Source organism: Oncorhynchus kisutch, linkage group LG9 (genome assembly GCF_002021735.2).
Source record: "Oncorhynchus kisutch isolate 150728-3 linkage group LG9, Okis_V2, whole genome shotgun sequence".
NCBI lineage: Eukaryota > Metazoa > Chordata > Actinopteri > Salmoniformes > Salmonidae > Oncorhynchus > Oncorhynchus kisutch.
The window spans coordinates 35,993,560-36,016,316 of record NC_034182.2 but is presented as its reverse complement, the minus strand read 5'-3'; the positions used below and the strand labels follow the sequence as shown (position 1 = coordinate 36,016,316).

The following is a 22,757-nucleotide window of genomic DNA, read 5'->3' as shown; positions in this document are numbered from 1 at the left end:
GTGGTCAATGGGTGGTAGTTGGGGGGGGTAGTAAAGACCACTCAAACATCATCCCCACCACCACTGCTGCCCTCCCCAGTCTCAAGCAGAGCGCATGTCACAGACAGTGAGTGTGAGCTCGTCAATAACCTACGCCCCCTGGTGTTTGCATGCAGTCATTGCATTCAGCAGATCCTCGAGGCTGTGCTCCACTGCCATCAGACGGGCGTGGTCCACCGCGACCTCAAGGTGAGTAGAGACACTGGGAAGCCAAACACAGCCTTTCCTCCTCTCCCTCCTTCTTCCTCTCATTCCTCTCCTCCTCTTTGAACTCTAGTTGCAGGGTGACCTCATTCATCCAGACGGACTTTCAGATTCATCCGTTTGCCTTTAAATAAATACACCCCTTAAGTAAATAAAGGTTAAATAAAAATGACGAACTTTGATAGACTGTCTCCGACACGTCGCCTGGTTCAGTTGAGACGAGAGAGACACAGAGCCAGTTATTCTACTGACCCTGATGGGGAGGCAGGTAGCCTAGTGGTTAGAGTGTAGGGGAGGCAGGTAGCCTAGTGGTTAGTGTAGGGGAGGCAGGTAGCCTAGTGGTTAGTGTAGGGGAGGCAGGTAGCCTAGTGGTTAGAGTGTAGGGGAGGCAGGTAGCCTAGTGGTTAGAGTGTAGGGGAGGCAGGTAGCCTAGTGGTTAGAGTGTAGGGGAGGCAGGTAGCCTAGTGGTTAGAGTGTAGGGGAGGCAGGTAGCCTAGTGGTTAGAGTGTAGGGGAGGCAGGTAGCCTAGTGGTTATAGTGTAGGGGAGGCAGGTAGCCTAGTGGTTATAGTGTAGGGGAGGCAGGTAGCCTAGTGGTTAGAGTGTAGGGGAGGCAGGTAGCCTAGTGGTTAGAGTGTAGGGGAGGCAGGTAGCCTAGTGGTTAGAGTGTAGGGGAGGCAGGTAGCCTAGTGGTTAGAGTGTAGGGGAGGCAGGTAGCCTAGTGGTTAGAGTGTAGGGGAGGCAGGTAGCCTAGTGGTTAGAGTGTAGGGGAGGCAGGTAGCCTAGTGGTTAGAGTGTAGGGGAGGCAGGTAGCCTAGTGGTTAGAGTGTAGGGGAGGCAGGTAGCCTAGTGGTTAGAGTGTAGGGGAGGCAGGTAGCCTAGTGGTTAGAGTGTAGGGGAGGCAGGTAGCCTAGTGGTTAGAGTGTAGGGGAGGCAGGTAGCCTAGTGGTTAGAGTGTAGGGGAGGCAGGTAGCCTAGTGGTTAGAGTGTAGGGGAGGCAGGTAGCCTAGTGGTTAGAGTGTAGGGGAGGCAGGTAGCCTAGTGGTTAGAGTGTAGGGGAGGCAGGTAGCCTAGTGGTTAGAGTGTAGGGGAGGCAGGTAGCCTAGTGGTTAGAGTGTAGGGGAGGCAGGTAGCCTAGTGGTTAGAGTGTAGGGGAGGCAGGTAGCCTAGTGGTTAGAGTGTAGGGGAGGCAGGTAGCCTAGTGGTTAGAGTGTAGGGGTGGCAGGTAGCCTAGTGGTTAGAGTGTAGGGGCGGCAGGTAGCCTAGTGGTTAGAGTGTAGGGGAGGCAGGTAGCCTAGTGGTTAGAGTGTAGGGGAGGCAGGTAGCCTAGAGCATTGGGCCAGTAACCGAAAGGTTGCTAGATCGAATCCCCGAGCTGACAAGGTAAAAATCTGTTTTCTGCCCCTGAACAAGGCAGTTAACCCACTGTTCCTAGGCTGACATTGTAAATAAGAATTTGTTCTTAGCTGACTTGCCTGGTTAAATAAATAAAAACAGGCCTCGTTTAAAAAGTGACAGGAGAAGTAAGATGAGCGAAAGTTAAATTGTCCAAGTAGAATTGAGACTTGCCATTGTTAAACCCTTTCTGCAATCGCCCCCACCCCCGTCCACAACTCTAATTTGCAAATGAAATGAGCCAGGTGCAGTCGGGAGCTCCTGAAATAATCATCCCGCGTTTGCATTCGGCCCCCTCAGGCAGCTCTCTGATTGGCTGCTGCCAGGCTGTTACCATGGGGAGCGGTGGAATAGACAAAGGCAAAACAGATATGAACAGGCGGATGAAAGGCTTCGGACTTGGGTGTGTGTGTGTGTGTGTGTGTGTGTGGGGGGGGGGGGGGTGACGTGACCCAAATTGACACGCACACACGTCATTTTGACAACCAGACACACTGTATCCATACTGGACAGAACCATTTGTATCTAACTAACCTACGTTTAATTGACAGACAGTCTAGACTGCCAACCTCGTAACGGTCTCCACCAGACCATAAACAGACTGACAGAGCCTTCAGAAAGTATTCATACCCCTTGACTTTTGCCACATGTTGTTGTTACAGCCTGCAAATGGATTAAATGGAGATGTTGTGTCACAGGCCTTCACACAACATCCCATAATGTCAAAGTGGAATTATGTTTTGAGGAAATGCTACACATGAATATAAAATGAAAAGCTGTAATGTCCTGAGTCAATATGTATTCAATCCCTTTGTTATGGAAAGCCTAAAGTTCAGGAGTCAAAATGTTCTTAACAAGTCACACTAAGTTTCACTCTGTGTGCAATAATGTTTAACATGCTTTTTGAATGACTACCTCATCTCTGTAACCCACATATACAATTATCTATAAGGTCCCTCAGTTGAGAAGTGAATTTCAGAGACATATTCAACCACAAACACCAGGGAGGTTTTCCAGACATTGAATATCCCTTTTGAGTATGGTGAAGTTATTAATTACACTTAGGATGGTGCACAGACACTACGAAGATGTAGGTGCCTTAACTGAGTTGCCGGAGAGGAAGGAAACTACTCCGGGATTTCAACATGAGACCAATGGTGACTTCAAAACAGTTAGAGTTTAATGGCTGTGATAGGAGAAAACTGAGTATGGATCAACATTGTAGTTACTCCACAACACGAACCCAATTAACAGAGTGAAAAAAAGGAAGCCTGTACAGGATACAAATGTTTCAAAACATGTGTCATTTTTGCAACAACGCACTAAAGTAATACTGTAAATAATGTGGCAAAGCAATAATCTATGATACGTTTGGGGCAAATCCAACACCAGTACCACTCTCTATATTTTCAAGCATGTCTTGATTCTAAGCTGTCATCAAGGCAAATGGTGGCTACTTTGAAGAATCAATCAATTTGTTTAACACTTTTTTTCTCCCACATGATCCCTGATAATGGGATTTATATGTTCATATGAATGATTAGAATATTCCACCCTGAAACCATATGATTTTATGAAATTGATTAGAATCATGAGATTCTAACTGTGTGTGTGTGGTTTTAGTCAGTAGAATGAGATATTCCATGTGTGTAGTTTGTCTATTATAGTATCTTAAAAACAGACTGTCTGAGCAGGATTCACTGCCGACCTTGGCTGGGGCCACAGAGTACTTCCCAGGGTCTCCCTATCTTGATGGAGGATGGGGAGTAAGTCTCACGGATTCCCGTAATCTTTGTCTGCTGGGTAGCAGGACATTGTGTGCTAATGTTTGTGTGAAGGTGTGTGCGTGAGAAGCCAGTATAAAATGAATGGTTTTGTACAACAGACCAGCGCTTTTTGACTATTTTAGCTGGGCCTCCGTCTGTTTCATTCGACCAGTATCTTACAAATTCTAGGTTGCAGACTGAGTAGTATAATTGAATTGGGTTATGAACATTGGGAACATAATTCTTCTAACAATTCCATATGTGTTATGTCATAGTTTTGATGTCTTCACTATTATTCTATAATGTAGAAAATAGTAAAAATAAAAACCCTGGAATGAGTAGTCGTGTCCACACCTTTGACTGGTACTGTGTGTAAATGAGATATTTCTGTATTTTATTATCAATACATTTGCTACATTTTGAAAACATGTTTTCACTTTGTCATTACGGGTTATTGTGTGTTGATGGTTGAGAAATATATTTTATCAATTGAATCCATTTTGAATTCAGGCTGTAACACAACTAAATGGGGAATGTACATCAGACCAGACATCCCTCTCAAACTGTTCCTTCAAAACTCAATGACTTCTGTTGTACTGGATGCTGACAGCACTCTGTTCAGCTCTGCCTCCTCCTTTCCTGCTCATCTGTCATCTCCTTTTTCATGCCTCATCCCTCTGTCTTTCTCTCCACTGACCTTTTTTCTTTTCACCCTTAACTGAACTCTTCCCTCTTGTCCTCCCTCATTCCCCCTCTAGTTGTCGTCCTCTCTCCTCCTCCCCCTCTGTCCACCCTCATTCCCCCCTCTTGTTGTCGTCCTCTCTCCTACTCCCCCTCTGTCCTCCCTCATTCCCCCCTCTTGTTGTCGTCCTCTCTCCTCCCCCTCTGTCCTCCCTCATTCCCCCCTCTTGTTGTCGTCCTCTCTCCTCCCCCTCTGTCCTCCCTCATTACCCCCTCTCTTGTTGTCGTCCTCTCTCCTCCCCCTCTGTTCTCCCTCATTACCCCCTCTCTTGTTGTCGTCCTCTCTCCTCCCCCTCTGTTCTCCCTCATTACCCCCCCTCTTGTTGTCGTCCTCTCTCCTCCCCCTCTGTTCTCCCTCATTACCCCCCCTCTTGTTGTCGTCCTCTCTCCTCCCCCTCTGTTCTCCCTCATTACCCCCCCCCCCCCTCTTGTTGTCGTCCTCTCGCCTCCTCTTCCTCCCAGCTGGTAGTCCTCTGTCCTCCTCTTCCTCCCAGCTGGTAGTCCTCTCTCTGTCCTCCTCTTCCTCCCAGCTGGTAGTCCTCTCTCTGTCCTCCTCTTCCTCCCAGCTGGTAGTCCTCTCTCCTCCTCCCTCTCTGTCCTCCTCTTCCTCCCAGCTGGTAGTCCTCTCTCCTCCTCCCTCTCTGTCCTCCTCTTCCTCCCAGCTGGTAGTCCTCTCTCCTCCTCCCTCTCTGTCCTCCTCTTCCTCCCAGCTGGTAGTCCTCTCTCCTCCTCCCTCTCTGTCCTCCTCTTCCTCCCAGCTGGTAGTCCTCTCTCCTCCTCCCTCTCTGTCCTCCTCTTCCTCCCAGCTGGTAGTCCTCTCTCCTCCCCCTCTGCCCTGCTCTAATCTCTGAGGCTGTTGCTCTCTGTCTGTCCACACGGGAAGCCATGCCACTGGATGATGCTGGTCTGGATGACATGAGAGACCCGGGCTGTCCCTGTCCTCTGCCTTCCCTCTAGGTTTAGATACCAAGCCACTGGTTTAAATCTCTGAAGACAAAAGAAAGAGACTGATAGCGAGGAGATACAGAGATACTGATAGCGAGGAGATACTGATAGCGAGGAGATACAGAGATACTGATAGCGAGGAGATACAGAGAGACTGATAGCGAGGAGAGACTGATAGCGAGGAGATACAGAGAGACTGATAGCTAGGAGATACAGAGAGACTGATAGCGAGGAGAGACTGATAGCTAGTTGATACAGAGACTGATAGCTAGGAGATACAGAGAGACTGATAGCTAGGAGAGACTGATAGCTAGGAGAGACTGATAGCTAGGAGAGACTGAGACTGATAGCTAGGAGATACAGAGACTGATAGCTAGGAGATACAGAGAGACTGATAGCTAGGAGATACAGAGAGACTGATAGCTAGGAGATACAGAGAGACTGATAGCTAGGAGATTGAGGAATAGAAGTTGAGAGATATGCACAAGGGCAGACGTGTGAGTGTCGCATTTGCCAGCGTTGTGTGTATGCCAGCATGGATGTAGTTGTGTGTGTGACTGACAGAAAGCCAAGTGTATTAGTCCTGGTAGCAGTAGATATGTTAAGGCCAACCAGGCTAGATGAACTTGGAGGAATTACATTTCTATGGCTGAGAGACTGAATCAAATTAGACCCATTGCACAGGAACCCTGAGGACCGGGTGTATATATCCTGATCACAGAGAAATAGATGAGATCCACACACAGACACAGCGAGGCACTTAAGGAAAGAACCCCACAGTCTCACCACAGTTCATTACCCAGTCTTGAAAGCTCTACTGGTTAGGTACTATAGTTCTCATGTGCTTTTAGGTTAGATTATAAAGTGTTGATTAGCCTACTTAGGGCTTGTTAGGGCATATTGACTTTTCCATACTACTTTTTGGTTATGAAGCCCATTAGGGATGATGTGTTTTATAGGGAAGGATGATGTGTTATAGTGAAGTCTCGATAGGGAAGATGATGTTATGAGACTGGGAATTATATATATTTTGTTCATTGTCCCCTTCCAGTCTCATCATACAGGTTACGTGATTTTTTGGGGGGAATGGGAGGGTGGGTTGATTGGGATGTTTGCAATGACTGCATGGCACTGTTGACTGCTCTTACCGCCCCTCCCACCAAAGCATGAGCTCTGCCCTCAGATCTGCACAAATCACTACTCACGAATGCTCTACTAACTGCACCAGTGAATGACCATACATTTACCCTGTTTGACTCGATGCTATACGACAGGGGTAGACACCCCTGATCCTGGAGTGCCAGTGGCCACTTCATGTTTTTGAATTAACTGACCTGGAAGACCAGGTGTGTTGAATTTAGTCAATCACTGAAGTGATCAGTTAGCTCAGTTGGTCTGGTGTGGTGCCCAGTTGTAACAAAATTCTGCAGCACTCCAGGAACAGGGTTGCCTACCTCTGCTATATGATATTGAGAAATTGATTCCATTTGTATTTCTACACCACATGGGATAGCCATAGAAGTGGGTTTAGTCTACTGATATGAATACCGTTCTTGGGGTAGTGTAACTAATGTTTTTGCCACACAAGCAAAGCAACTTCACTCCAAAAAGTCACTGAAACAGCTCTCGCTCAACATGCAACACATCTCCTGTGTGAAGTATATCCTTCCTGATAAATTTCTACTTATTACTTCTCCTCGAAGCCACTTTCAAAATGTCAGCAAGTGCATTATTCATCAACCCAGAACCCACGGTAACCTTTTCTCTAAGCCCCTCCCCTTCCTGTTCCGACACTGGCGATGCGCAAATCCCTGTCGACCTCCTCTGACCTTGTAGCCCGGCCCCTCGAGCTATAGAGACAGACGAACCAATTAGACGCCAGGACCAGCGGCATGTGGCCTATTGCACACGCGTGTGTCTCTCTAAAGATCTGTGTCCGTATCACAGTGTCGACCCTGTTACTGTGTCCGTATCACAGTGTCGACCCTGTTACTTAACACTGGTCTGGGTGGTGGAATATTTTCCCCAGTGTGTGTTGAGTGAGAGCGTTGAGTCATAGCTGCTTTTCTAGAGAGTGATCTTGGTGACAATGACCACTCATGGCCCCACGGGGTCACAGGAGGGGACCCAGTGGGGTTTTACTGAAGAGGTAATAGTGTGCCTAAAATGTACTTTGGTTAATGGAATTTGGTAATATTATTTTTCAATGGTGAGATGACCCACCGTCTAGGTTCACCCAGCATACTAAACAGAATACACATGTATAATACAGTGGGTATGTTTCCAACACTTAATTTTCATGTGTTTTGCTGCATGAGAAGTGTTGAAACCCTGTTCCCATCTCTCCACTCCAAGCCTGAGAATCTGCTCCTGGCCAGTAAGCTGAAGGGAGCTGCGGTGAAGTTGGCAGACTTTGGCCTGGCCATCGAGGTGCAGGGGGACCAGCAGGCATGGTTCGGTGAGTACCAGTCAGTCACAAAAACATCTGTTCAAGTATCCTCAACTTAGAGGGTCCATTGGGGATTTGTTTTAAACAATAACAACAAATATAGAAAATAAGGCCTTGTTGACAATAATCAAAACGTTGACTCCATTAATATGTTGTATGTGTATGTACACTACCGTTCAGAAGTTTGGGGTCACTTAGACATTTTTCTCCATTTAAAATAACATCAAATTGATCAGAAATACAGTGTAGATATTGTTAATGTTGTAAATGACTATTGTAGCTGGAAACGGCAGATTTCATTAAATATATATTTTTTAATGGAATATCTACATAGGCGTACAGAGGCAACAATCACTCCTGTGTTCCAATGCCACGTTGTGTTAGCTAATCCAAGTTTATCATATTAAAAGGCTAATTGATCATTAGAAAACCCTTTTGCAATGAAACCTGAAAACTGTTGTTCTGCTTAAAGAAACAATACAACTGGCCTTCTTTAGACTAGTTGAGTATCTGGAGCATCAGCATTTGTGGGTTTGATTACAGGCTCAAAATGGCCACAAACAAATACCTTTCTTATGAAACTCGTCAGTCTATTCTTGTTCTGAGAAATGAAGGCTATTCCATGAGAGAAATTGCCAAGAAACTGAAGATCGCGTACAATGCTGTGTACTACTCCCTTCACAGAACAGGCCAGACTTGCTCTAACCAGAATAGAATGAGGAGTGGGAGGCCCCGGTGCACAACTGAGCAGGAGGACAAGTACATTAGAGTGTCTAGTTTGAGAAACGGACACCTCACAAGTCCTCAACTGGCAGCTTCATTAAATAGTACCCGCAAAACACCAGTCTCAACGTCAACAGTGAAGAGGTGACTCCAGGATGCTGGCCTTCTAGGCAGAGTTCCTCTGTCCAGTCTCGACGTCAACAGTGAAGAGGCGACTCCGGGATGCTGGCCTTCTAGGCAGAGTTCCTCTGTCCAGTCTCAACGTCAACAGTGAAGAGGCGACTCCGGGATGCTGGCCTTCTAGGCAGAGTTCCTCTGTCCAGTCTCAACGTCAACAGTGAAGAGGCAACTCCGGGATGCTGGCCTTCTAGGCATGTACCACCAGTGCTGATATGAAGTCTCTTGTGTGAAACAATGAGGAGTGTCAGTGCTCTGGGTTTATAGTGCAGGTTTTGATAGGTGGATTAATGGGACTATTTTCCTGCTCATCCCCACAGAATGGAGGAATAATTATACTAATCCCCTAGGCTGGCTGTCACCTGAGAATCATCTACTCACTTCACTGGTTGTGCCCCAGGGCATGCTGGTACTTGGAGTTCTTTAGAGAAGTAGGTTGCGATTGTTTGGCGCGGATCCACATTACGCACCCAAGAGGGCCGTTCCAGTGGGGAAGTTTTTGGGAGCTTGTTAACCGTGGCCCATAAATGTTGCATTTTGGATTTGTTTGACCTCTAATTTGCTACTGTGGCATTATTTTTTTCTAAAAACTGAGAAAAGGCAACGTCAACAGTGAAGAGGCATTGAATGTAGATTCATCTTGGGAAATGTAGTTAATTGATGTCTCGTCTCTGTTCCAGGTTTTGCGGGAACCCCAGGCTACTTGTCCCCAGAGGTTCTGAGGAAAGACCCCTATGGGAAACCTGTGGACATGTGGGCCTGTGGTAAGGAACTTCCCAACAGAACAATCTCTTTGAGCTAACATGGTTCTCACACAGACGAGGAGTTCCTCCAGTTCACACTCCTTGAATGAATCACTGCAGCTGCTCGTTACATAACTCATCAAGGGCCAGGCCGCATGGGCTTTACATGTCTATAACACACTCATTCACACACCTGCGTTTGGTCTATGAGTCCCGGAGCGAAAATGGCAGTGTTTGATTAAGCTGAACCGCGGTGCACCGGTCTATGGGGGGGGGGGTGACGTGAACGGGCAAAAGCGGTGAGGGAGGGGTGCCCTTCTCAAATTGAAAAGTCATTTGTGTCTCTCATGTTGTCATTGTCAACAAGACAGCATGGTGCATCGTTCAGAAACATACAGGATCTTTTTTTTCCATAAAATATATGTTAGAATTTTCAAACTAGTTTTCATTGGGAAAGGTAAATGAAGTGTTTTTATAAAAAAGCAATCACCTTTGCATGTGAAAACATGAAATCCTGTGCATGTGAAAACCAGGCCATCGGCCAAAACGGGGCACCTGGTTTCAACACTATCCGGGCCCTTTATCTCCTGCCGGTAACCTACCAGCCAGCGAGTAACACAATGCAAAGTGTTTGGCTTGTTTGTCACCACGGCGATTGTGACACAAAAGCCCTTATAGTGGGAGGAGTCTACTGTATGTGAGGGAGTTACTTCCAGTCCTCTCCCGACCTCTTCATGCATATAACATTAGCATATTTTAGCCAATAGTTATGTCAGTAAATGTCATTATTATTATTATAATATATATTGTTATTAGATATTATTATTATAAATATGTGTTATTAGATATTATTATTATTATTATTATTATTATTATTATTATTATATTAAATATTTATTATTATTATTGGGTTGTGCTGTTTGATTGTAATTTCTCCTCTTGCTGAGTTTTTAGTATAATGATAATTATCACACTGCTTGCGATTTTCTCTATTTTTAAGTGACATTTATTCATAATTGGCATCACCCTGATTGTGTGTGTGTAACGGATGTGAAACGGCTAGCTTAGTTAGCGGTGCGCGCTAAATAGTGTTTCAATCGGTGACGTCACTCGCTCTGAGACCTTGAAGTAGTGGTTCCCCTTGCTCTGCAAGGGCCACGGCTTTTGTGGAGCGATGGGTAACGATGCTTCGTGGGTGACTGTTGTTGATATGTGCAGAGGGTCCCTGGTTCGCGCCCGGGTATGAGCGAGGGGACGGTCTAAAGTTATACTGTTACGTGTGTGTGTGTGACCAGGTGTGATCCTCTACATTCTCCTGGTGGGCTACCCTCCCTTCTGGGACGAAGACCAGCACAGACTGTACCAGCAGATCAAGGCTGGGGCCTACGACGTGAGTACCGCAACAACACACACACAACACACACATCCCAACAGCAGTGTTTGACACTTGTTTTACTGCAGATATCTATTCACCCAGCTTTCACTGACAGCCTAGCTGACACAAGTATTGACATGAGCTTAAGCCAGGCTTAGATCAATACAGACATCTCCCATCAGTTTCCAAGACGTATGACTAATCACAATCACTTAACTTTAGCAGGCAAAGCTCATCTCCTGTTTGAGTGGCAGGAATAGGACATCTATCTCTTACACCAGAAGGAAAGGTGTTAGCCACTTGTTTTCCCATCGACACAAGGCCATACATGACACATCAGATCGTGTCTGTCTGTGTTTTGGCTGAGCATTGCCACTCCCAGCATGCTGTTGGAACACAGGCTGTGTGCCTTTCTAGCGGTGGCTGTTCCCTCCTCGTACTGTTTGCCCTGCCCACGCCAATGACAACGCCTGTCCCAGACAGATTGGGGGAAGGGGAAAGAGGAGGAGGAGGAGGAGAGGCAGGGACAGCCCGACACGATGGCTCAAGCTTAATTTAGCTCTGTATACATGCACCTGATCCTCAGTGATTCTGTGTTTTTGTCAACCTTGTGAAGTTATTTTGGTCAGTTATCTCTCAGTCCTGGTTTCTCCAATGACACATTTCCAAACAAAGCTGGATGGGGGGGAGGGGAAGTGAAGGAGGAATAGATGAGTGGACTGATTGATGACAAACCTCATTGCCTCACCCAGTGTTCTCTCCTTCAGTTTCCGTCCCCTGAGTGGGACACGGTGACCCCCGAGGCCAAAGACCTGATCAACAAGATGTTGACCATCAACCCTGCCAAGAGGGTCACCGCCACAGATGCACTCAAACACCCCTGGATCTGCGTACGTGTCACACGCACACCCACACACTCATACACATGGTCCATGAGAACATCTACAGACACATGACACTCTCCCCCTCTCTCACTGTGTCCTCTCTGCAGCAACGGTCCACCGTGGCGTCCATGATGCACAGACAGGAGACGGTGGAGTGCCTGAGGAAGTTCAACGCCCGGAGGAAACTCAAGGTGAGGGAAGGTTAATCACAGCGTTTGACCAGGTTTTGACAGGTTTCTCACCGGATTTGACCAGGTTTCTCACAGGATTTGACCAGGTTTCTCACAGGATTTGACCAGGCTTTGCCAGGTTTCTCACAGGATTTGCCAGGTTTCTCACATGATTTGACCAGGCTTTGCCAGGTTTCTCACATGATTTGACCAGGCTTCTCACATGATTTGACCAGGCTTCTCACATGATTTGACCAGGTTTCTCACAGGCTTTGCCAGGTTTCTCACAGGCTTTGCCAGGTTTCTCACAGGCTTTGCCAGGTTTCTCACAGGCTTTGCCAGGTTTCTCACAGGCTTTGACTAGGTTTTATGAGCCCATGTACTGTATGTCATAGAGTGGACACTGACCACTAAGTAATCTAATCATTACCTATCCACCTAATGTCTGACACCATGTTAGGGATTAGAGGTGACAGTGTGACAACTATTAAAGCCTTGGAGGTCAGCCTCAACTCACTCTTCCTGTTCTCGTCCTCAGGGTGCTATCCTCACCACCATGCTGGCCACACGTAACTTCTCAGGTCAGATGCATCTTCCTACTGTGTTACTGTTTCTTTCAAGGTGTCTGTCTCTCTCTCTGTCTCTCTGTCTCCCTCTCTCTCTCTCTGTCTCTCTCTCTGTCTCTCTCTGTCTCTCTCTGTCTCTCTCTCTGTCTCTCTCTCTGTCTCTCTCTCTGTCTCTCTCTCTGTCTCTCTCTCTGTCTCTCTCTCTGTCTCTCTCTCTGTCTGTCTGTCTGTCTGTCTGTCTGTCTCTCTCTCTCTCTCACTGTCTCTCTCACTGTCTCTCTCTAGTTGTTTTCTAAAGCCCCAGGTTTCCTATGACATTGCCACCAACAGTAGATTAATATTTAGAATTCTCCATCAGCTGTCGCTAAATAATGCAGCTGGGTTATTTATTTCACCAAAACACTTGAGGGAAACGAAGGCGAGAGAAATAAGTGAAAATAGGGAGGAGTGAAAGCGGGAGGAATGAGAAGGGCAGGTGTTAAAGGACTGACAGCGTGAGAGAGGAAGAATAAGGAGAGAAACGCATAAAAGATTAACAAAAATGTGAGGGGAGAACCCCAGGATGAATACGGTAGCCTTTAGAAGAGCCACCATCAGCCTCCACCCAGCTCATGTCAATAGAGGCTGGAGACTAGTGGGGGGCTTGCAGATCAATGTGGTACGATCCAATACTTACATGTTTTGTCCGCTAGTAAAATATACCCTTCTCGGTGTGATTAGTTGTTAATGGAGGAAAGATGTGGACTTTGTTCAGGCAGAAAAACACAGATGACGGTTTAGTCTCTCCCGGTCAATACCGATCGTCACTAGAGCCCTTTCAACTTGTATGCGTTTTCTTTTAAAATTAAACAGTACATTGTGTTCATTGTTCATATTCTACACATAGCCAATAGTTTTTGTGCCGAGCAAGATGATTTGACACCCATTCTGTTTTATTTACGTTTATTTTTTTCTCCCTTTGTTTGTTTGATGTGTAACCCTGTGAGGTAAGAGACTCTGGCATGGAAAGAGGCATGTGTTGTACTGCGCTCTACCCATGTAGTCACAAGCACCCCTCTAATAGCGCACCCCTCTAATAGCGCACCCCTCTGATAGCGCACCCCTCTGATAGCGCACCCCTCTAATAGCGCACCCCTCTGATAGCGCACCCCTCTAATAGCGCACCACTCTAATAGCGCACCCCTCTAATAGCGCCCCCCCCCCTCTAATGGCGCCCCTCCCCTCTAATAGCGCCCCCCCCTCTAATAGCGCCCCTCTGAGACCTACTAAACATGTTCACAAATACCTTTCTACACCTCCTTTAGGTGTGACAGCCCTGATCACTTTAACCAATCACTGAGCTTCTCAACGTGCCAGAAGCCTCAGCGGCCAATCAGCTCTCTCCATGTCTAGATTATATTTGCATGCTGATCTATTGTAGGAGCATGTGCTAATGTGTTCTAATGAGGAGTTAGAATTTAAGTATTAAATTAGATTATCACATGAACTGTTTTTATGTTTAGAAGCAAGAACTTGGTCTCTTTTTGTGCATGTGTGTGTGTGTTGGCAGAGAGCATTAAACCTCAATTCGTTGGACCTCTTCCATAGAAACCCTATCAGGCTGTTAGTTGTAGCTATAATTGCATCTCGCAAACTAATCACTAAGTTTGATTTCTCTCACTTAATTTGCTTCTTCCGTCTCTGGTAGGAGGCGTGTGTGTGTCAGAGGTGTCCTCTCTGATCATGTCCCCTTGCCCCCTCTTTCCTTACAGCAGCCAAGAGCCTGCTCAACAAGAAAGCTGACGGCGTCAAGGTAGGTCATCCACTACTTCTGTCTTAACACCTGACCACACACATTGACACACACTCATGTATCTTATATTGCACTAGAAGAGAAGTTGGATGTATTTCTACAGTACTTTTATTCCACGTGCCAGCAGTGAAATAGTCTGTCATTTTGAGTGCTGCGTGACTAAGATATCTGCCCCACCTTTATCCCGCCTTTCCAAAATAATTCAGTTAGAGAGGGGTGGCATCTGTTTTGTGATATGAGGAAGCTGAGAAAACAGAATGCTGTGACGGATGACCTGCTAACTCAGAATGACAGCCCTCATCTCCCGTCCAATCAAATCTCAGCCATCGTAGCCACCACTGGTTCCCTATCGCCTCTACAGGTGATTCTCAGAAAGCATCTCTCTTTCTCTGTCCCCCCGTCTATCTCGGTTTTGAAATCTAACATCAAAATCCCTGTCACCCTCTTCCTCATTTGGGGATTTTGACTCCTGCTCCTCTCAATACCTTTCCCTCCCTTCAATCTCTTCATCGCTCTCTTTTTTTATTTTATATATTTCTACTCTCTCTCTCTCTCTCTTCATCCCCCTCTCTTGCTCTCTCTTCATCCCCCTCTTGCTCTCCCCACTGGGGTCTGTCAGACAGTGTCCTCTCACATCTGTGGTTCAGTAGCTGTTCTCCAGTTTCTGTTTCTACACCCTGGGCCCAGTGTCAAACTACTACGCTGGCCGTTTGCCTGGCCCCTGTATCGGTATCTGCCTTCCCCTGGCACCTCATCTCCGCACCCCCCAACCCTCCAGCTCCTCTCCCTCTCCAAATGCTAATCCAAAACACTCAAATCACATACCCAGGTGCATTACTTGGCACTTGACACATGATCTGAAAAAACACTGAGGTATCCAAGGGGTTTATGGCTGGCAGTTTAAACCGCCGTAGGAGGTTTAGAAAAACTATCTTTTAAATCTGCAGCCGAGTCATCGGCGTGTTTTGATAGTCTAACGTACGGCATTTGAAGGATTTATTTCAGGTTTATCGCAGGAGTCCAGCAGAAATGGCAGCCATTTTTAATCCGGTCATCAATTTTGGTTTCCATGCATGCTGAATATATAAGGATTACAATTGTGTTGTTTGGTATGAAATATCCTTTCTCAAACAGTATACTGTAATTCTCTAGGGCCTTGACACGTACTGTATGTGTTTTGGGGGTTGAGATATTGTGATATTGGACCCAGTTTGTCTTGTTCTCTTTTGTGTTCTAACGGATGGATACAGAAACGGAAGTATGAAACCGAGCCAATGCTGGTATGCCTATCTACTTTTTATGCAACCGCTATGGGTTGCCAGTTGTGGTTGATTTTAGTACAATCATAGTCTGGATAGATTCAGGGTGGGTTTTAATTGGCCATTTTGTAGAAGCCCGGTCTAGTATCTTGGTTTAATGAGCAATGAATTGTAGAAGCCTCTTGATGTGTAGTTCCAGTCCCACATCTCCCTGTAGAGAACCTAGTCCTACCAGCATGTGTATTCCAGTTGGCCCATATTACAAGGTTTTACACTGCTGGGATGCCAGCGCTACTTAATCAGGGCTTTCAGTTCATAAAGGAATTGTACAGTGCTTTTTGATATACATTTCCCCCCTGATGCTCTTCCAATGACAATGTGCTCCGATGCAGACAATAATGTTCATGTTAACAGGAAAACCAAAAACTATTGGGATGTCATGACATCATTTGAGTGGATAATTGCATTACCTCTGGCTTTTCATTTCTCCTCTCTAGTAGTCACAATGGCACTAATTCATTAGATTCAAGGCCTCTATAAACTGCGTTAATAGCTGCAATTAGGCTATTTTCTCCTTCCTGAAAAAACCTGCAAACAGTCAAGCGGAACAGCTAATCGTTTTCAAAACAGGATTTTAAGTTGATGCCCGTTGTAATGTTTCAAGTTCCAGCGAGGAAGTCCTTTGCATGGTTTTTCTTCCTTTGTGCATAATGCTCTGCAGAATAATGATGCGTTGCTACAGGCTTGGAACTAACAGATGTCGAATGAACTTATTTTGTCTACCTGAACTTTCTACCCTTCAGAGTATTTTGATGTTAACACCCGTAGACCTGCGGGCGAGACTCTTAACATTTTCTCTCCTGCAGCCCCGTGTTCCTGACAAATCTCTCTCTGCTGATATTGTTCTCCTGTCTATCTCCCTGTCTAGAGAATTAGTCCTTGTTCCTGAAATCTATCTCTGTTTCTGTCTCTCCCTCTATCCACTCATTGTCTAGATCAACAACAAGACCAATGTAGTCACCAGCCCCAAAGAGCCCCCCACACTGGTACTCTGCCTGTCTCTGCACGCCTGCCTGCTTGTCTGTCAGCTTGTCTGTCTCTGTCATCCTTCATGCGTGGGCTGCTTACTCTAACAATGTCTCTCCTTGTTTTGCTGCCAGTGATGCCTCTTAATATTGCATTTTTGTTTACTGTTATTTGTATCATACACGGGCATTTCCTTATACTGTGGTTCGACATTTGTTGGTATGTGCACTTGAACTTTTTGTATTTTTGTTTGGGATGGCCTCTAGTGCGGCATTGCATGTTTCTGTGTGTGTGAAGAACTGTACAGCCTGGGCCTGCTGTTTTTACTGTTAATCCACTGAAGCTTTCCCCATGTTACCAGGGAAACCAATGAGACATGCTGGTTGGGCGTGTGTCCTAAAATAGACTTCACACACACACCCGCTCTCTCTGTTTCAGTGAAAGACATCCTAAGGCAGATTGTTCTGATAGTGCCACCCGTGTCACCACACATGAGCTTCAACATGGCTGTGCGATGGCATTCCTTATGACAGGCAGCCCACCCGTTGGCTCACAGATTTACCCAGGTTTAATCTAGGCATGTTATACAGGTCAGGTCAGCCAAGAGGCCTGTACTGTATATATCCAGCCCAAAGCACCAGTATAAGGTCACCATTCAGGAATACATACAAAATATTGCAATAGCTTTGTTTTTTCATACAATTCCATATCTAATAACCACGGGGCTATCTAATAGCATACCCACAAGCCTGGGTACATGTACATACCCCCCCCCCACAAAACATTTTAGATCAATGCCCCTCTTGACGGCAGAGATACTTTGTAAGATAGCTGGCCGGGAGTATCTTAAATCTAAAACATGTTAGCTGACATGGGCTAATTGAGGGACTATTAGTGACTGACATGTCAAGAGAAACTCATTTTGAAATTGCACCGTTTGTATTCTACTATTCTAACTGTAACAGTAAATTGAGACCTAACTGAGTTAGAGAGAGAGAGAGAGAGAGAGAAAAATATATATATTTATCCAAGGATCTTCAAAAGGGGGACCGTTTACCCATCCCTGTTCTAGAGTGATGTGGTTATGTATTCTTAGATGTGAGAAATGGGGCCTGCCATAGCCAGATGAATGTCCACTCACTGTGCAGTACGTACACACAACTGGCCGGGGGTAAGGACTGAAGGTGAACTGCATGCCTTGGCTGTACACACCTCAAACCTTTTCCTGTAGTTTATATCCAGGAAGGGCCTGGTGACTAACATGCTGCTACTGCTGTACACCTCCCGTCCTGTCTTGGCTGTTTCTTCTAATGTCTTAGGGCACCAAGTTGACTACTCAACGATACTTATCCCATGGGAATTGATCATCAGGGCAACTGTTTACCACATTAAGTTCCTGTCTATTTATCCCCTTTCTTCTTCACACTCTTCTTCCTCCTCCTCCTCCTCCTCTTCCTCTCCATGAATCAGGAGCCTCAAACCACTGTTCTCCACAACCCAACTGATGGAAACAAGGTAGTGATTAAGTAGGACTGTCGTTTTTGCGACTGTAGAGGTTTTTGCTAATATTGTGCTGTAGTTAGCAGTGATAAGCTTTCTAGTTAGTGTTATTTACTAGACTTTGTTGGTGTGCATGGTGCCTTAATGTATGCTCTAGACCCCCCGCCCCCCATAATACTCAACTGGCGAACCGCAGTCTGGATCTAGACCCAGAACGGGGTCAATACGGACCACCGGTCCCGTCTACAAAAGAAAATAAAAATCCCCCATCTGACAGTACATCACTTATCCTGTGCTCACGCTGAATCCAGTCTCTACAACTGGCAGGTGTTCATTGTTGCTCTCTGTTTGTTCTTGTCCAACAGGAGTCCAGCGAGAGCGCTAACACCACCATGGAAGATGAGGACGTGAAAGGTAGGAGCACACAAACGACTAGAAAAATAAACAAACCGCTCTGTCCCCAACGCCGCTCTGTCCCTAGCATGAAGGGCTAGCCACCTGTATTAGGCTAGTAGCACTGTGTTAGCTCTCTGCTCAAGTGAAAGGTAATATGTTATTATCACAGCACTGAGGTGCTGGCTTAGCACAGGGGCAGGCAACCCTGTTCCTGGTGTGCCTGCGTACCCCTGACTTAGCATGTAGTGTAACTCATGATTCTTCAGCGTTAGGGCTCCATGTATTGCATGTTGTTATCCTACTGATTTTGCATGAATATGTTGGCTGTTAAAATTCCAATTTTTCTTTGTACCATTTACAATTTTCTTGCATGTGAATTCATCAGATATGCTTTTGTTTATCCAGGCATCCATTCATTTGGCTTTTTCATTTAAATGAATTCACTTCGTCTTCTGATCTCATTCCTTAGACATGCACTGCCATCCTCCAAACGTGGAATGTTATGTCTTACCACATTACCACGTTGAATGTTACGTCTATCCACATTACCACGTGGAATGTTACGTCTATCCACATTACCACATGGAATGTTACGTCTATCCACATTACCACGTGGAATGTTACGTCTATCCACATTACCACGTGGAATGTTACGTCTTACCACATTACCACGTGGAATGTTACGTCTATCCATATTACCACGTGGAATGTTACATCTATCCACATTACTACATGGAATGTAGTTTACAATTTGAATCCGGTGTGCTAGCTGTACGATATTTAAAATACATGGAACGGCTGGGGAACCCCAAGGAGAGGTTTGAGAGCAGGCGGAGTCTACCATGGTGTGGACAGAACAGGTCTTTTAGGGAGCTGAATCAGGCTCTGCTACCACGCATGATTTCCATTCTTGCTGCTGCTCTGATGGTCTGCTGAGCCAGAACAGTCTGTATGTGTGTGTCTCCACTCTACCATTACAGATAGTAATTTGTTCACCTCCCACTTCAAATGGAAGGTTTTACCTCATAATGCCATCATACCTTCTGGGGAGTGTTACAAGACCCTAATCACCAGAAGGAATCTTCCCCTTCTAGACCTTTAAAAGGCCCCTTTGAACATCTAAGAGAGTAGGATGACATTTGGTCAGGCAATCTCATGAGCTACCTGCTTTGAACAATCCCTTTGTCACAAAAACCCATTTGAGAGCACCAGAATGTCCTAGGACTCCTATCTACTGTGCTACGGCGGTATTGTGTGGAAAGTAAATTAAGGTTTCCTAGCATTTCAGTGTCGCTTTGTGTCCACTTTTGCAATCCCTGACGGATGATTACTGCCGGGTCATGGATGTATGTAACGGTCGCACTACTAAACGTGTGTAGGTGTTTCTAACGTTTATGTGCAGCTAGAGGCTCGCCAATTTCATATTCTACTTTGTTTTCTTTTGGCAGCTCCTTTGTTTGAAAGATGAAGGCATTTAATTTGCCAATTTCACACGGTAGTGGTTTTATCACGTTGTGTGTAGGAGTTGAAGACTGTAGGATGTGTTTTGAAAAAATATTTTGGACATCGTCTTGCCCCTTTTTTTTATTTTCCAAATAATCAAAACCATGTTTTTGGCCACAACTCATTGTGAAGCAGCAACCCAACACACAGGACCATATGAGTCCCCAAGTGTCACTCGCCTAGTGACGCCATTTAAAAAAAAAAATATTTAACCAGGTAGGCCAGTTGAGAACAAGTTCTCATTTACAACTGTGACCTGGCCAAGATAAAGCAAAGCAGTGCGACACAAACAACAACACAGAGTTACACATGGAATAAACAAACATACAGTCAATAACACAATAGAAAAAATATATATGCAGTGTGTGTAAATGTAGTAAGATTAGGGAGGTAAGGTAATAAATTGGTCATAGTGGTGAAATAATAACAATTTAGCAATTAACACTGGAGTGATAGATGTGCAGAAGATGAATGTTCAAGTAGAAATATTGAGATGCAAAGGAGCAAAAAATAAATAACAATAAGTGTAAGAGGTAGTTGGGTGGACTATTTACAGATGGGCTGTGTACAGGTGCAATGATCTGTGAGCTGCTCTGACAGCTGATGCTTAAAGTTAGTGAGGGAGATATGACTCCAGCTTCAGTGATTTTTGCAATTCGTTCCAGTCATTGGCAGCAGAGAACTGGAAGGAAAGGCGGCCAAAGAGGAGTTGGTTTTGGGCTGACCAGTGAAATATACCTGCTGGAGCATGTGCTACGAGTGGGTGCTGCTATGGTGACTAGTGAGCTGAGATAAGGCTGGGCTTTACCTAGCAAAGACTTATAGATGACCTGGAGCCAGTGGGTTTGGTGAAGAAAATGTAATGAGGGCCAGCCAACGAGAGCATACAGGTCGCAGTGGTGGGTATTATATGAGGCTTTGGTGACAAAACGGATAGCACTGTGATAGACTACATCCAATTTGCTGAGTAGAGTGTTGGAGGCGATTTTGTAAATGACTTCACCGAAGTCAAGGATCGGTAGGATAGTCAGTTTTACGAGGGTATGTTTGGCAGCATGAGTGAAGGAGGCTTTGTTGCGAAATAGGAAGCCGATTCTAGATTTAATTTTGGATTGGAGATGTTTAATGTGATTCTGGAAGGAGAGTTTACAGTCTAGTCAGACACCTAGGTATTTGTAGTTGCCCACATATTCTAAGTCAGAACCGTCCAGAGTAGTGATGCTAGACGGGCGGGCGGATGAGGGCAGTGATTGGTTGAAGAGCATGCATTTAATTTTACAAGCATTTAAGAGCCGTTGGAGGCCACGGAAGGAGAGTTGTATGGCATTGAAGTTCGCCTGGAGGTTTGTTAGCACAGTGTCCAAAGAAGGGACAGAAGTATACAGAATGGTGTCGTCTGCGTAGAGGTGGATCAGAGACTCACCAGCAGCAAGAGTGACATCATTGATGTATACAGAGAAAGAGTCTGCCCGAGAATTGAACCCTGTGGCACCCCCATAGACTGCCAGAGGTCCGGACAACAGGCCCTCCTATTTGACACATTGAACTCTATCTGAGAAGTAGTTGGCAAACCAGGCGAGGCAATCATTTGAGAAACCAATACTGTTGAGTCTGCTGATAAGAATGCAGTGATTGACAGAGTCAAAAGCCTTGGCCAGGTTGATGAAGACTGCTGCACAGTATTGTCTTTTATCGATGGTGGTTATGATATCGTTTAGGACCTTGAGCTTGGCTGAGGTGCACCCATGACCAGCTCTGAAACCAGATTCTATAGCAGAGAAGGTACGGTGGGATTCTAAATGGTCGGTGATCTGTTTGTTAACTTGGCTTTCGAAGTCCTTAGAAAGACAGAGCAGATTTTGCAGCTCTTTCAAAACATCAGCTATCTGGATTTTTTGGTGAAGGAGAAATGGGGGAGGCTTGGGCAAGTTGCTGTGGGGGTGCCGGGCTGTTGATCGGGGTAGCTAGGTGGCAAGCATGGACAGCCGTAGAAAAATGCTTATTGAAATTCTCGATTATCGTAGCTTTATCGGTGGTCACAGTGTTTCCTAGCCTCAGTGCAGTGGGCAGCTGGGAGGAGGTGCTCTTATTGTACATGGACTTTCGTGTCCCAAAACTTTTTGGAGTTTGTGCTACAGGATGCAAATTCCTGTTTGAAAAAGCTAGCCTTTGCTTTGCTAACTGCCTGTGTATATTGGTTCCTAACTTCCCTGAAAAGTTGCGGGGGCTATCCGATGCTAATGCATGACGACACAGGATGTTTTTGTGCTGGTCAAGTCTGGAGTGAACCACGGGCTGTATCTGTTCTTAGTTAAAAATAAAAAAAATCTAAATCCATCCACCTACCCAGCTATTCATCCATCTACCCACCCATCCATCCACCCACCTACCCACTCATCCACCCACCTACCTCTCATTCCAATGTCCCTTGTCACCCCTCCCCCTTTATCCTAGTCTCCTGTCCCTCCTCCCCAAGTTCCCCTCTCTTCTTGCGGGGGCACTCAGGCTCATACTACTACTCCCCCTCATCTTCCTCTTCATCCTCCTGCTGGTATTCTCCCAGTGTTTGGCCCAGTAGGGATGAGTTGTACCACTATGGTCTGAGGGCCCTGCTCACCTGCTACCTGCTCCTCCTCCTTTGGTCTTACTCTCTGTCACCCACACTCAGGGGCCCCAGCCTCTGCAACCCCTTGGGCCCCTGCCTAGCCTGGGCCCCAGCGACATGCAGTGTAAGTTCACCCAGAGCAGAGTGAGCGGAGAGGGCAGAACCGTTTCCCACTGCCCTCTAGGCCTCACTATCCCTGAACCTCCCTTCATATCGTCTTGACCGCTATCAGATATGCATCATTGGAAGTCCACATTTGTTTAGGATATGACTTTTAGGATCATTTGGTGCACCTGGTGAGTGGCTATAAATGCAAATAGTTCCCTCATTGTACCTGGCACTCATTACCAAAGACTAAACAAAGGCATAGAAACCTCTTAGTGTTTGTCATGGAACCCTGTGAGAGAAAGCTATTGAAAAGTAGCCCTTGTCTTACTGAGGTTGCAATCTGTACGTTGGCCTGGTATTACAGTACACTCTGCTTCAGCACCGGTCTGCCA

General features: G+C 45.8%; 1 protein-coding gene across 13 annotated transcripts in view; it reads left to right on the top strand.

The window, feature by feature from the left end:
* LOC109897118 (calcium/calmodulin-dependent protein kinase type II delta chain) overlaps positions 1–22,757 on the top strand; it is a 97,446-nt gene that overhangs the window by 67,535 nt on the left and 7,154 nt on the right. For 2 of the 13 annotated variants that reach the window (XM_031832545.1, XM_020491689.2), the window contains 8 exons: positions 7,445–7,547; positions 9,119–9,202; positions 10,477–10,571; positions 11,324–11,446; positions 11,548–11,631; positions 12,149–12,191; positions 13,931–13,968; positions 18,119–18,167. In XM_031832545.1, the coding sequence (XP_031688405.1) occupies positions 7,445–7,547; positions 9,119–9,202; positions 10,477–10,571; positions 11,324–11,446; positions 11,548–11,631; positions 12,149–12,191; positions 13,931–13,968; positions 18,119–18,167 (619 nt within the window). Of the gene's footprint in view, positions 1–155; positions 229–7,444; positions 7,548–9,118; positions 9,203–10,476; positions 10,572–11,323; positions 11,447–11,547; positions 11,632–12,148; positions 12,192–13,927; positions 13,969–16,222; positions 16,274–17,723; positions 17,769–18,118; positions 18,168–22,757 lie in introns of all 13 variants that reach the window. The other 11 variants (XM_020491681.2, XM_020491678.2, XM_020491680.2 and 8 more) reach the window with 11 other exon arrangements.